General features: G+C 39.6%; 1 protein-coding gene across 1 annotated transcript in view; it reads left to right on the top strand.

Annotated features, from left to right (window-relative positions):
• Positions 1–13368, top strand: part of PCCA (propionyl CoA carboxylase, alpha polypeptide) — a gene marked incomplete at both ends in the record, with an annotated part of 99509 nt that overhangs the window by 56573 nt on the left and 29568 nt on the right. Inside the window, one exon of the mRNA XM_009699920.1 lies at positions 9261–9371. Within this exon, the coding sequence (XP_009698222.1) occupies positions 9261–9371 (111 nt within the window). The remainder of the gene's footprint in view (positions 1–9260; positions 9372–13368) is intronic.

The raw sequence follows: 13368 nt of genomic DNA, 5'->3' as shown, positions 1-13368 counted from the left end.
TTAGTAATAAAAGATAACAGAAGAGTTTTTCACCTAGTTTTGAAGTTACTTGGTTTTACTTCTGAATAGTGAGCCTGTACTTAACTATTTCGAGATCGCCATAGTCTTCCTGAATAGTGCGCTCCATATTCTTATTTTTGAGCACAGCCCCCTCTGCCCCCTCCCTGCTTGGAAGCCTCTTTTTATGTTCACTTTGTGTTTTAGAGATGGTGTGTTTTCCCCTGTAAGTAACAACTCTCTTTTGAGTTACAAAGCATCTTAGCTAAGCAATACTGGCTGAAGTTGGTGTGAATTGTGCCGATAATATATACTGTGAGAATTTAGGTTTAGATTCCCAAGAATTGCCACATTTCTGTAAACAAAGATGCTTGTTCACTCACATAGGGTGGGAATGGGATAGGGTGACTGGGTAACGGGTCAAGGACCATCTAATGGGTAGCTTAGGGACTGCTAATGGAAGAAGGAGTCTTTCCCATCACTTCTGTGTCACCAGTTCAAAGCAGGCAAAAGTTGGTAAGGACTTTTAGTCACTAATATTTTGATGGTTGCTTGCTGACCTGCGTGAAATCAGCGGTCTTTATCCAGTTTCTAGAAGACAAATGTCCTCTTGGAACAAATGCCACCATCTAATGTCATCGCTGGCAGTCCTGGGGGAGAATCCAGGGACCGAAGCGGCCCAGTGACCTGCCGGGAGGTGACTGGTCCAGGCTGGGTTGAGGTACGCTGACGGTGTGAAGGGCAAGGACTTACTCGGCTGCTCCTCGTCTACTGGCTGTATGAGCACACGTTCCATTTCTGGTGCTGTGGCTGTAGGAAGGCCAAGGGTTACCCCGTTCCCTTTTAACTCCATTCCACTTACAGGGAACAAGTCCTCAGACAACAGTCCTTATTGACTTGTTTTCTAGGACTGCATAGTACCTGACCTTGAATCTGTGGTTCGTCTGTCCCTCCCAGTGAAATCTGCCTGACAACATCATGAAGGAAATTAAATTAAATGAGATTAAAAAATTTAATGTAATATTTGCAAAGAAAGCAGACTTATGCAAAATTTGAGTAAATAATATTTTAAGCGACCAAGATGGCATCATATAGTGCCTGTAATAGCAGTATCTTGATTATAAATGCTGAATAAATTGAACTGTGATATTTGCAACAATGCTGTGCTCTGAAAATGCCTAATGCCTTTACATTTTATTACAGTTTGGGCTGGTGACAACTTGCGCACGCTGAAATAAGAAATTCTACAGTCTGTTCGTTGGCAGATGCTAACGATGTGACTAACTCAAGGTACATTCAGTGTGGTCATGGGAATGTAATCTGCATCTTATTTCCTGCATAATATCTACATTGTTATTAACGGGAGCAGATGAAAGTCTAGGATAGCACTTCTTTGAGTGGTGGATTGGATTAAATGATCTCTTGAGGTCCTTTGCAGTCTAAATTATTCTGATAGGAACCGACTCCTCCATTGAGAACTGATCTGAATTCAAAATCTCACCTGAGACTTCAGAATGAGGAAGGGTCTAATTAGGTAACGTTTTTATCTGTGAGTCTTCCAGTATAGCTCAGGGATGATTAACGTTCAGGGTCTAACCCAGATTTGTCTCAAGCAGATACACTTCTCATTTTATCCCGTGGTTACTGGAGAATTTGTGAATACTGAAAAGTTCAAGGTGTCAGTCAAGCGTAGAAGCACTGTTGCTTGTCGGGATGGGGCATGAATGGTTTCCTGGGAGCATGCGCTCTTGATAGTAGTTCGTCTTTCCCTTGTTCTATGCTGGCTTTCTTCAGAAACTTAAGGCTTTGGTTTTCCAGTGTAATTTGAGCAACAGAAATAGGGTATTGAAAGAATGCCTTTCGGAGTGTCCACTGTGTGTTAACATGATGCGGTGTGATTTCCCTCTTCTCAGTTTCTCTAAGATTTCTAGCATGTGTTTGTCGTGTAATTCGTGATGTTGGATAATCTGTTCATTTAAAGGGAGTATATAAAACCCAGTATGAAGTTCTGGGAAGTTTATGTATGGAAATTGTTTTTATCTATTTAAATAAAAGAAATGGACATACTCATGCAGCAAATAGAACTGATTATCAGTTCCCCAGAGGTCTGATTGGGCAGATAGCTCATATCCTTGAGTGCAGAGATTCCTGTAATCTTTTCTTTGACCTCTGTTTGCTTTTTATCTTCCCCATGGATTCAAATATAAAGGAGTACCGTGAAATTAAGAGTCTTCGTGTAAAGCCAGCCGTTCTCAGTTGAGATCCTGCTTGCTGTGGGGAGCAAGGAATGTAGTAGGCCATTTGGGAGAAAGAAGATTGGAAAAAAAGGAGCATCTGAGGAAAGAGGAAACAGCAGATAAAGCAAGAAGGGATAGCAATGAGGGGGAAATAAGGGAGCCACCCCCTGCGGGGCTGTCGGGGGGCAGAATCTTCCAGCATGGGGTAAAAGAGCAAGCATAGAATAGAAAACAGAAAGGCGGTAAATAACTGTGGTGAATGTTTTGAGGAGAATGGGAATATAGAAGCTAAGGCTCTGATATGAATGGAGACCTGCCAGAACAGCGGCAGCAGAAAATGTTATCTTGGGTTTTTGCAACTGTGAACTCACTAACTGGGAGGAGAAAGTGCTGTGCTTAATGGTGTGGAGAAGACCTTGGCTTTCCAAGAAAAAGCACCCAACAAGAAAACCCCACTTTAATTTTAGTATTTTATCATACATCTCAAAGAAATGAATTTTCACGTACAAAGATCTTCACAATAAATTTAATTAAATCCAAACATTATCAATTACTGACTGATTTTTGTCTCTCCTGTGTTGACCTAAAAGATACTTCTCAATGGCTGTGATACTTGTAAGGTTTATACTCTCCTGTATTTCGATTCCAGGCAGGTATGCAAGCAGGCCTCGTTTGCCTGGTTGTGCTTTAAAAAAAAGTGCTGCGACAGGTCATACCGCTCAACTGTGGATTCTCCCCTTTGCGTAGCAGGGGTGACAGGGGCTGGGAGTTCTGCAAGAGTTTTTGTGGTCTCTGACCCTTTGCAACTGGGACCCGCGGGTTCCCGAGTGTTCTCAATGTGCAGACTGAAATTGGGAAAGAAGGGAACTTTATCCAAAACCACCTGGTAACATCAGCTTGGAGCACAGATACTGGCATGAGAGAAGATTCTCCTCCTGTTTCTCTTTTTTTTTCTTAAGCCAGTCACAAGGGAGGGAGTGGGAATGACGGCTTGTCGGTGGAACGTTACAACCTGTAGTTTAGGAAGGGTTATAGACTACTGCGCTATGGAGGAGAAGGAAGGAAGGACAAATAAAGTACAGGCTGATCAGGTGAAAGAGGAAGGCAGTGGTATTGGTGCAGGAGAAGGGAAATAAAATAAGGTACCTTTTTGGTTTTTTTTTTTGGTCAGAGGTTGGTTTTGGTTTTTTTGTGATTAAAGAATAAAAGAGTTGTGGCAGTGAAAAGCTACAAGTAATGCGGTGTACCAGGTTGAGGCGGCATTGAAAGACAAGTGCTGTTATCTCTAGTTATGCCCGGCAGATATAATGTTGTCCTGGTGTTCTGTTGCCCTTCCTTAGCGATAACGGGGTGGCTGAGGAGAGGGCGATGGCAGGATGGCCGTCCGTTTTCTTTCACTCGCTCTTGGCAAAGCCTACCTAGCTTCTGCTTCTGATTATTCTCCTGATTCAAACATTCATATAGGTTTGCTAACACCATAAATAATGGGCTGCTTAATCTTATTAAGAGGTACAGAAGTACATGCGGTACAAAGTTTAGTTTCAGTTTGAACTAATGATTTTTATAGTAGGATATTACCATATATTATCTGCTTCCCTTCCCCCTTTCTTTTCCCTCTTTATTCTGGTCTATGATTTCTGTGAGCTGAAGACTTCAATATCTAAAAGAATTAATATTTTAATTGAAATACATGTTCAGCTCTGAGGGTCAGTGGTGTACTGATCCTATGTGAGAACTTTATGTGGATGTTTGTGTATTAAAATTCCAAAGCTAAAAACGCCTTTCTTCTTGCTTTTGGGATGAGACTTTGGGGGCAGATAGCCTGCTCCGAAGGCAGGCAAAACACGAGCTTTGAGAGACAATTGAACAGTTGAATGTTGAGGGGTTTAGAGAATATTGTGATAACTTTTGGAAGTGCAAACATGGAGGCTAGCTGGGTAGTAATCATGGACTTTGAAAAGTTCCTGTGTTGAGGGTAGTGTTTTCATAGTCTGTGCAAATCTATGATAATGTTCTTGTTTTAAGTGGAGAGTAATGTAATCAGTGTTTCGTAAGGCTCGGGGCAGAGCTTGGTTAATATTTTTTTGTTAGAGAAATCAACTGGGATGCCTCCTAAACTTCATAGCATTTATTCTTATTCAACATTTAAATTGATTGGTGATAATTTAGCTTTGCTGTTTTTTTAAAAAGAGAAACTTCTAGTACTGTACTCCACACGTTGTCTGTGCAATCAGTAAGTATGCAGACAAAGTTCTTTCTATTCCACTTCGCACAATTTGAAATTATCAGCAAGTTAAGTCTATTCAACTGCTTATCTACAGAGAAGCATGTAGGACTCCAATTAAGTTTACATGGATAAATGCAGATTTGTGTTTGCAGACGTCAAGATGACAGGAGCTTAATACTGTAAAAAGGCTAATCAACACTGAATATGTTTAGTGTCAGTAAATATTTATAGTGAAAATATTACCCATGGTTTTGTGCCTTGGCATTCCAAGTTCTGATTTTTAGTGAGTAAAAATGTGGTGTGATATCCTGTTTATAAACCTGCTATATAGTTTTTGTTTTCTATAAAATCAATTTTATTGCCTTTTTCTTCTTTGCGTTTGCTTGGGAAGACCGGATAGGAGGTAGGCTACAGTTTGTAAGTTAATGAAAAATCTGGTATGTTTAGCAAGGTTTTAAGGCAAATGTAATCCAGAGAATGAGGAGAGGAAGGAGACAAGATAAAGAAACAGGCAATGTGGGGAGAAATTTCTTCTGATTATAATTTTACTTTATTTTTTTAATGAAACCTTCTTCAAATAGTGGTTACTGATCAGCTCTGGTGAATAATGTGATTATATAGTATGCTCGTGTATTCGTTAGGCAATAACTACAATTTAACTGGAAAATTAATTGAACCTCAGCAATACGTGCTTGTTATCTATAAAACATACAAATATATAAATTTTTTTTTTATTTCATTAGATCTCTGGAAGTTAAATGCTAGTCTGCTGTCTTTTGCAAATGTATTCTGGACAATAGCATGTCAAAATTGAAATCCAAGAAGTATAAATCTTAAATTGAGCTTCTGCTGATGTAATATTGAATGAAGAATACAGCCAAGTGAAAAAAAAATAATAGAGGTACAAGGAACATTGATTGTTATTTTTTATTATATTTTGACTTGGAGAAAAGAATATAACTGTACCTGCAGTTCTGCATCAGCCTTAACAGTGTGAAAAAATAATGCTGAAGTGAAATTTTGTTTTCTGGAGGGGAAATAAATTGATATAGTTTAGGATTTTGTTTGTTTGTTGGAAATGTCACGGCTTGTCAGGTTAACAAATGTGATTTTATTCTGCAGACCTGGTCAAGAAAAAGAAAAATTCCCTGAAAAACTCCTGCGACATAAATACAATATACTTCAGTTTAGTGTCTAACTTTGCATGAAATAAGCCCTGCCTGTTAGCCTCTGTTTGATCCTGTGAGAGTGCGGGGCTAATGTCTGGCCAGTGTTTTGGAAGCAGCAGGTAGTCAGGAGCAAGCTGCTCTAGGGGTCCCTATTTCTGTAGCCTCGCAGTTACTCACACACAGATGGAGACCTTATGAACTTTGACAGAGGTCACGCTAAATTGCAAATCTAAAACTTCTAGACTTCTGAAGGATTACACTGGTACTTTCCTTAAATTTTGTGGTTTTTTTTTTGTTTTTTCTTTTTCTTTTTTTTTTTAAAGCCATATGATGGGGAACATCACTAAAAGGTATCAACTCAGTTTTGAGAAGTAGATCAACCTCGCAGTCATTGTTTGCATAATGATTGTGGGGACTTGTGAAGATAGCCTTTCATGATACTTTAAAGGGAAACTGTACATTAAATTTTTAAATTTAAATATGTTATATTGCTTCCCGAACACCTAGGCTTGTCTGCTGTATTCAACTGGTTAAAGGGATTTTGGAGCTTAAAACATTGCAGAAGCCTCTGATTTTTCTGATGCACACGAGTTGGAAATAATTAAGATATTTATAGTAGTTTTTTTATTTCAAGTCTTTTGGAGCAGTCAGTTGAGACACCAAGCTCTGTCATCTGTCATCAACCATCATCTCACCAGGGATCTTACAGCAGTTTAGGAAAGAAAAACATGAGATGATCTGGTTACACATTGGTAGCATGTTTAAATCCTGGATTCAAAGTCGGGGAGCACTGAAGAGCTCCTCTTTGTCTTCCAATTATAATCCTGAAGCTATACTTAATAGATGAAAATCTCTGTGATATTTCGACTTACTATTCAACTGGGAAATTCTGGGGAGATTTTGTAGCATCCACAGGAAGACTTTATTTGTTTCCAAGTCAGTCATTTAACCTAAGTTTTTTTTTTTAACATTTTTTGTTCAGTGGAGATGCAATGTGAGTTTCATTCAGTGTTTATGAAATCGGGGTCCATGAATGACTTATCTAGGTCAGAGGCAGCAAGGAGGCTGATCCTCTTTTAATCAAATAGTCAAATTTTGATCTTGTCATTGTTGAACTGGTTGTGTAATATCCTACTTAGTCGCTCATGGAGTAGCCTTTAAAGCTATGACTTCATGTTTCAATGAGGCTGAGTCTGACTCCGTGTGTTGAAAGTGGTTTCAGTGATGGCCACACAGAGAGCTTGAAAATTCACACCAGCAGCGGACTGGGGCGGGAGGGGGGGAAGCTTTGAAACTGTTTGAACTGGTCTGCATATAAAATAACAAGAATGTTATTCATAAAACACAAAGGGAAAAGAAATAGGAGCGCAAAAGAATCTCCTTCTGTAGCTACAGCAATTCGCAGTGGCTGTACTGCTGGTGTCTTCACTTTGGTGAGATCTTGATGGGGGAAAAAATCCAAATAGCTTAATTTACGGTTGCGACCCCTGAGTTTACAATGAATTCTTTTCTTCATGTTATTTTAAACTAGAGCTATTAGAAAAAAAATGTGCAAATAACTTTCAGAGTTGTCATCACTGTATTAATCATAATAACTTGTAAGTAAACATATCTAAAGTTGAAGTTCCGAATCTTGTACTTTACAAGGGATACGGATGCACAGACAAATTTTTACGAGATGAACTAGTTCGCGATGTGCTCTGCATTTTATACTTCGTGGTGCGCACCTAGCACCAAAGTTCATGGGACCTGGCAAACACAATGTGATTTGGAGTTGCTGGTCCCTGTGATGCTGAGAGGAAAGAATGTGAATTACTTTGTGTTTTCTGAAGGGTGAGAATGTGGATGGCTGAGGTTGGGTAACCTCGTCCCTATCGCAGCTTCCTCATTCACCCATACCTGGAATGGATGCAACAGCTGCAGCCAACACGTACAGTTTGTGCTCCTGAGTGGCACATCCATTTCAGCTTCTGTTAAGAAATATTAATGCTTATGAGGCAATGTTATTCTGCGTAGTCCTATTGGGATTGAACTGTTGTGGCTCCTCAAATTTTCTGTTACAATGTCTTTCCAGAATTGAGAAGAGAGTTAAGATAAAGATGGTGTTTTTCTTTTACCTGTATATTTTTCAACTTTCCTTTCCAGAGATGACCTCTTTGAAAATTGTTTGGAGTGCAGTAAGCAGAAGATAGTTTAAATTATCTGGGTTTTTTTTGCACCTCCTATAAAGAATTGTTTGTATTTAATATATCAGGGAATTACTTTTAACAACCATCATATTCAGTGCGGTTTCGCATTAAATTACTAACTTAGTTACACAACCCTGTTAAATTAAAAAAAAAAAAAAAAAAGCTTGAAGGATTTCAGAAAGTCATCTCCTCCCACTACCTGAGCTAAGGTATGCCAACTATATCTGTGTCCTGACAGGTGTTTCTTTAACCTGTCTTTAAACATTTTAGCTGGCTCCAGAGTCTTTTCCTAGGCAATCTTTTTTCCAGTGTTGACTATCCCGAGTATATCTCTTCTGCTGATACCTCCTCCTGATTATGTTTTTTTTCCAACCAGTGCTGGAAATGGGATATGGTTTATTCCTTTCCTCTCTGAGGAAACAAATTAATCTTTTACTCATCTGTGAGGAAGGGGCAGAGAACTTACTGGTTTGTGTGCAAGTACCGGACTGACACTGGCAGCATCCTTTCAGCTGTGTAGCTTTAGATTGCGTTTGTTAGAAGTTGTCTGTCTTTGGTATGAAAAGCAGGGGAAAAGAAGGGAGAGCAATACACAGGAAAAAAGAAAGAGAGGAGACAGACTGGGAAGTGGAATGAAAGGAGATGAAGAAATTCAGACAAAAGAAGAAACAGTATAAGCAGAGAAATTAAGGGACGAAAGTGGCTATGAGGGCTCCATGCTAGGTAGTTTTTTTTAATTAAAGAAATATTTTTTTGTGGGGAGGCTATATGCCTAGCAGGGTCATGGAACGGTGCTAAAGGGGAAAAGAGCATTTGATAAAAGAATTCACCAGGTGAGGTTGGATAAAGGTATTTACAGAGCAAGCAATAGATTTCTTTGCTTTGGAAGTTCCACGGGAGTCTCTTATGACTTACAAATGATAAAAGTGTTACAAAATTATATGTAAGTGATAAAACTTTTTACTATCTTTCATGACTGTGGTTGGGATGTAACACGGCACGTATCTTCCCCAGGAGTGTGCATGTATAAGGCGGCAGGATGACAAGGGGGGCCAGGGTTCTTTGGAATGGAGCTGATACGGTCATGACCAATCTGTTGTTTCAAGGAGATGGCTCTGGTCTTGCCTATGTCTGCTAGGACTGAACCAAAAGTCTCTTGGTTGCGCTTGCTGTCAGCAACTTACCTAGGTGCTTGAATTAGGCTTGGTGAGGTGAAAATTTGGAACCTTTGTTTCTTAATTAAACGGAATGTTTAAGGAGGGTATCTTGAGGCAGGAGTGGAACAAAACTGGTAAATCTGCATTGATTACGTCAGTACTATGGTCTCTAAGTTGTGAACAAGTATTTATTCCACAAAGGTAAGAGCATATATTTTTATAAGTTGTCTCTTACTGTGATTAATATGTTCACCTGATTTTGTATTGATTTTTTTGGTTTTCAGGTGTGGCTCACAATATTTCTTTACTGCGAGAAGTGATCACCCATCCACGCTTTGTTCAAGGAGACATCAGCACTAAATTCCTTCCTGAAGTCTATCCTGATGGTTTTAAAGGTTTGTTCCATTTGGGAATGTTTCTATTTTTCTTGAGCAGTGTTGTTTCTGATTATTATTCCTTTATATTTATAGACTGACACGTTCCACAATTGGTCTTTACTTTTTTTCCTCAAATGTATCTGTGCATACACGCAATTAGGGTTTTTAAATAATGCATAATGTAATTAAAACAGTTACTTTCTTTACTTTCAGGAAGGCAAAATGCATACTTCTAGTGACAAAATAGTAAGTGAAGTACATCCAAAGTCAAGAAAAACAATTTGTAGGTGATATGAAATATGTAAAATAAACATCAATTCAGCTTTACCATGCTATTGTGGTAGCACAGACAGTGATTCTGCTGTTAACTGAAGATAAAATTTGTCTTTACTTAACACTATTGCTTCTCCAGTGAGTTTGTGCAGCAGCTTTAGAATCACCTTTTGGCACCCTTTGTATTCACTGTGGCGTTGTCTGGAGGATCTGGCATTTTATCAGATTATTTCAGTAACCTGGTGTTAATACTCATTACACGCAGTAGTGGGCTTCACCTTGAAGTTAACAACTCATACACCAGGTTAACGTAAACATAAATGCAAATGTTTCTTTACAATGTTTCAAACAACTCAGTTTCAAAAATGTGTAACAAGGGTGGTAGAGAGATGTAAGTAAACAAATAGATTGGTTTCCTTTTACAAGGATCAGGTTTTAAAAGGTTGTCTTCTCTCTCAAGCAGTCTGCTGTAGATGCTTTCTTGAGCTGTGTGGTCAGAGACTCAGTCCTTCCATCCAGACCTCACACCTCAACTGGCATGTATCAGGCAGAACCTCTTCCTTATTAAAAAAAAAAAAGACAAGACAATGTTTATAGCTCATCATTCATGGGTCCTTTATGAATCCCATGGAGATTCCTTTCTCCCTCGTTCATCGTTAATCCAATGTAGCAGGATCCTCATCCCGCCTTGGCGACAACGGTGCCAGATTGGCAGTCGCTGGACATGACTGGCACCTTGCCAAAGTCTAGTCTCATTAAGGAGCAGAACAGATTTTTCTTACCTCAGGTCTCAGTGTGTGCGTTTGGTGCTGTTGTGGTTTAACCCCAGCCGGCAACTAAGTACCATGCAGCCGCTTGCTCCCCGTCCCTGCCCCCCGGTCCTGGTGGGATGGGAAGGAGAATCAGAAGAAGGTAAAACCTGTGGGTTGAGATAAGAGCAGTTTAATAATTGAAAGAAAACAAAATAATAATAATAATTGTAATGAAAAGGGAGATAACAAAGAGAGAGGGAGGAATAAAACCCAAGACAGACAAATGATGCACAATACGATTGCTCACCACCTCCTGGCCGATGCCCAGCCCGCCCCCGAGCAGCGATCGGCCCCTCCCAGCCAACTCCCCCAGTTTCTATACTGGGCATGATGCTCTATGGTATGGAATATCCCTTTGGGTGGTTGGGGTCAGCTGTCCTGGCTGTGCTCCCTCCCAACTCCTTGTGCATCTCCTCTCTGGCAGAGCGTGGGAACTGAAAAGTCCTTGACTTAGGGTAAGCACCACTTAATAACACAGGGATGTTTTAGTTGTTGTTGACATTATTGTCATACTAAATCCAAAACCACAACACTGTACCAGCTGCTAGGGCAAAAATTAACTCTATCCTAGCTGACACTAGGACAGGTGAAAAGAATAAATATACATCATGATATAAAGTAGTTCTGTGTAATTGGCAACTGTATATGATGGAGTCCTACACGGGGGGTTAATGCCTCCGGCTTGTCGCTGGCTCCTGACTGAGCTGGCAGCAACAGGAGTTGGTCACCTTGGGTGGCAGTAAGCTTGTGACAGTTGAAGCTCAAATGTTGCTTTGTCGTCTTTGCTAAGGTGTCCTTAACTAATCCTCAGGTAATTCAGCTGGCTTTCATCCGGCATAGACTTGAGGGCACTCTGATCTGCTCTGAAGGCTCAGTGCTGCTGATTAGCTGGTCCGTCTCCCTTCCCTGACACTTTAATACAGAATCCCATGTCCTGTCTCTTTGGTTCTGGGACTTCTCAGTCCTTTTCCTGAGTGGATTCAGTTCTCTAAACCACCATAAAACCGCATTTTTTAAAAAATTGTTGCTGCTTTTGTTGGAGTAGGTTTTTGAAAGTTCTTGGGTTGACTTAGCTCATGAGGGAATCTGGTGAACTTCAGCAGATGTGCAAAGTGAGTGGCAGGCTAGGAATGGGGAGAAGGGGATGAAGGAGAGAGGCAAGGGTGCAAGATGTTGGATTGGTTTGTACCATGCTGTGAAAAGGCAGCCTTACCTAACACACAACTGGGAACAGTAAAAACATAAACCGTTCTACCCTTATTTGTGATAATGTGTTTGTTGGGGCCCTTGATCACTTGTAAGAAGCTGGGACAGGTTTTGCTGACCCAGGAGGAGACCCCTTGCTCTGTATTTTTGACTATGGAAAGGCACTCTTGTCTTTTGTTCTTTTATTCTTGTTTTAATATTTTTGTATTGCAATGTTAACCTGTATGCAATCAAGTAATTACTTGGTCCACAAATTGCAGGATGACAAGAAATTTGTTTTGGGGTCATCTGACTTGAGCTGTATATGCAGAGATTTGTGCGCGCATACACGGTGATGCAAATGCCTGATTAGTGTCGCAGCCTGAGGTAAACAGTCATATCGTCTTAACAGATTCTTAAAGATAAGCTTTTGCTCTAGACACCAGAAGAACCAAGAAGAGATACTGTGATGGTTCATAATAGAAACTAATGAAGGGCGCACTTGAAATGTCTAGACTTTTTTCCTGCTGTATGAAGAGTCTTGCTCTTCTCCTTCCGTGTATCAAATAGAAGCATACAGTAGCCTTCTTAATGATTAAAAAAATGCAGATATTGTTATTACAAAATATTTGCATTTCAAGTCGAGAATATTTATTCACGAATACCAATTCAAAGCTCACTGAAGTGATTGAGAGTCCTTTTAGTGATGTAGTTTGTGCTGGATCAGACACTTCTGCCTAAGAAACCAAATCGGTGAGTTGAATTAGAGGATAGATTTTTCAAGTACCCATTGAAAAGTATTTCCGTAAATGCAGAGAGCTGAATAGGGACTGTTAAAGGCAAGCAAGGGTGGTGGGCAGATGACGGGTAGAAGCTCAGCAAGAGAAACAAAGGCAAATCAACTTACGCAATGTAAGTTCTCTACTCACTTCAACTAACTTTTTTGTATAAATACCCAGGGTAAACTTTGCTAGGAGGATTTGAAAATTATGTAGCTTCATTTATCTTAATATTGTTTATAAAAGACGTGTAGCTGTAAAAAAAGATCTGGGATTATCTGAAAAATTAGAGAAATGTGTAGCCAAAGTGGACTTGGAAATAGCTAGAAATATGTGCTGTTGTTAACAGCAGGAATCCATACCAGAAGTGTGTTAAATTTGGAAAACTTAAGAAGAAAAAAAAAAATTTCAGTGAAGATGGGTGCTATATTAATGCTTGCGCACAATCCAATGTGTTTCTTTTCTGAACTACACAATTGCCGCTGTTGGTTTGCATTGACAGTAAGTAACGAATGTCAGCTGTGTTCTTTCTGGTGACTGCATGAAGTACTGGCCCGTTTCTTATGTGTGTTTTTCTTCAGATAGAAATAGCAACTTCAGTCTTACTTAAGAGTAAAATAAGAGATGCTTTGTTTTCCAGTGTCGTTTTCAAGGGTTTCATTGTAAGTCCTTTATTAGAAGGCTTTTAGTGTAAGTTAAGAAAAAAATTATTAGAAGTATCTTGGCAGCTTTTCCATTAACCTGTGATACCCAATTCAAATTACATCCAGGACAGGAATGTTTAGTAATTTTCATGATTAGGGTTTAACCGTTTTTCTTCCCTTCTTTAAATAAGCGTTCTTTAACACAACCAGTTTGTTTATTGCAAATTATTTTAAAATATCGCTGTGCTGAAACTAACCTTGCTCAGGGTATGATTAGTGTGGGAAAGCAGCTGCTGTCGTACCCTTTTGTTGTCTATTCGAG

The sequence above is a fragment of the Cariama cristata genome, unplaced genomic scaffold (assembly GCF_000690535.1).
Source record: "Cariama cristata isolate BGI_N322 unplaced genomic scaffold, ASM69053v1 scaffold7355, whole genome shotgun sequence".
In the NCBI taxonomy this organism is placed as follows: Eukaryota; Metazoa; Chordata; class Aves; order Cariamiformes; family Cariamidae; genus Cariama; species Cariama cristata.
The sequence above is the reverse complement of the archived record's forward strand: the minus strand, read 5'-3'. Positions and strand labels throughout refer to the sequence as shown.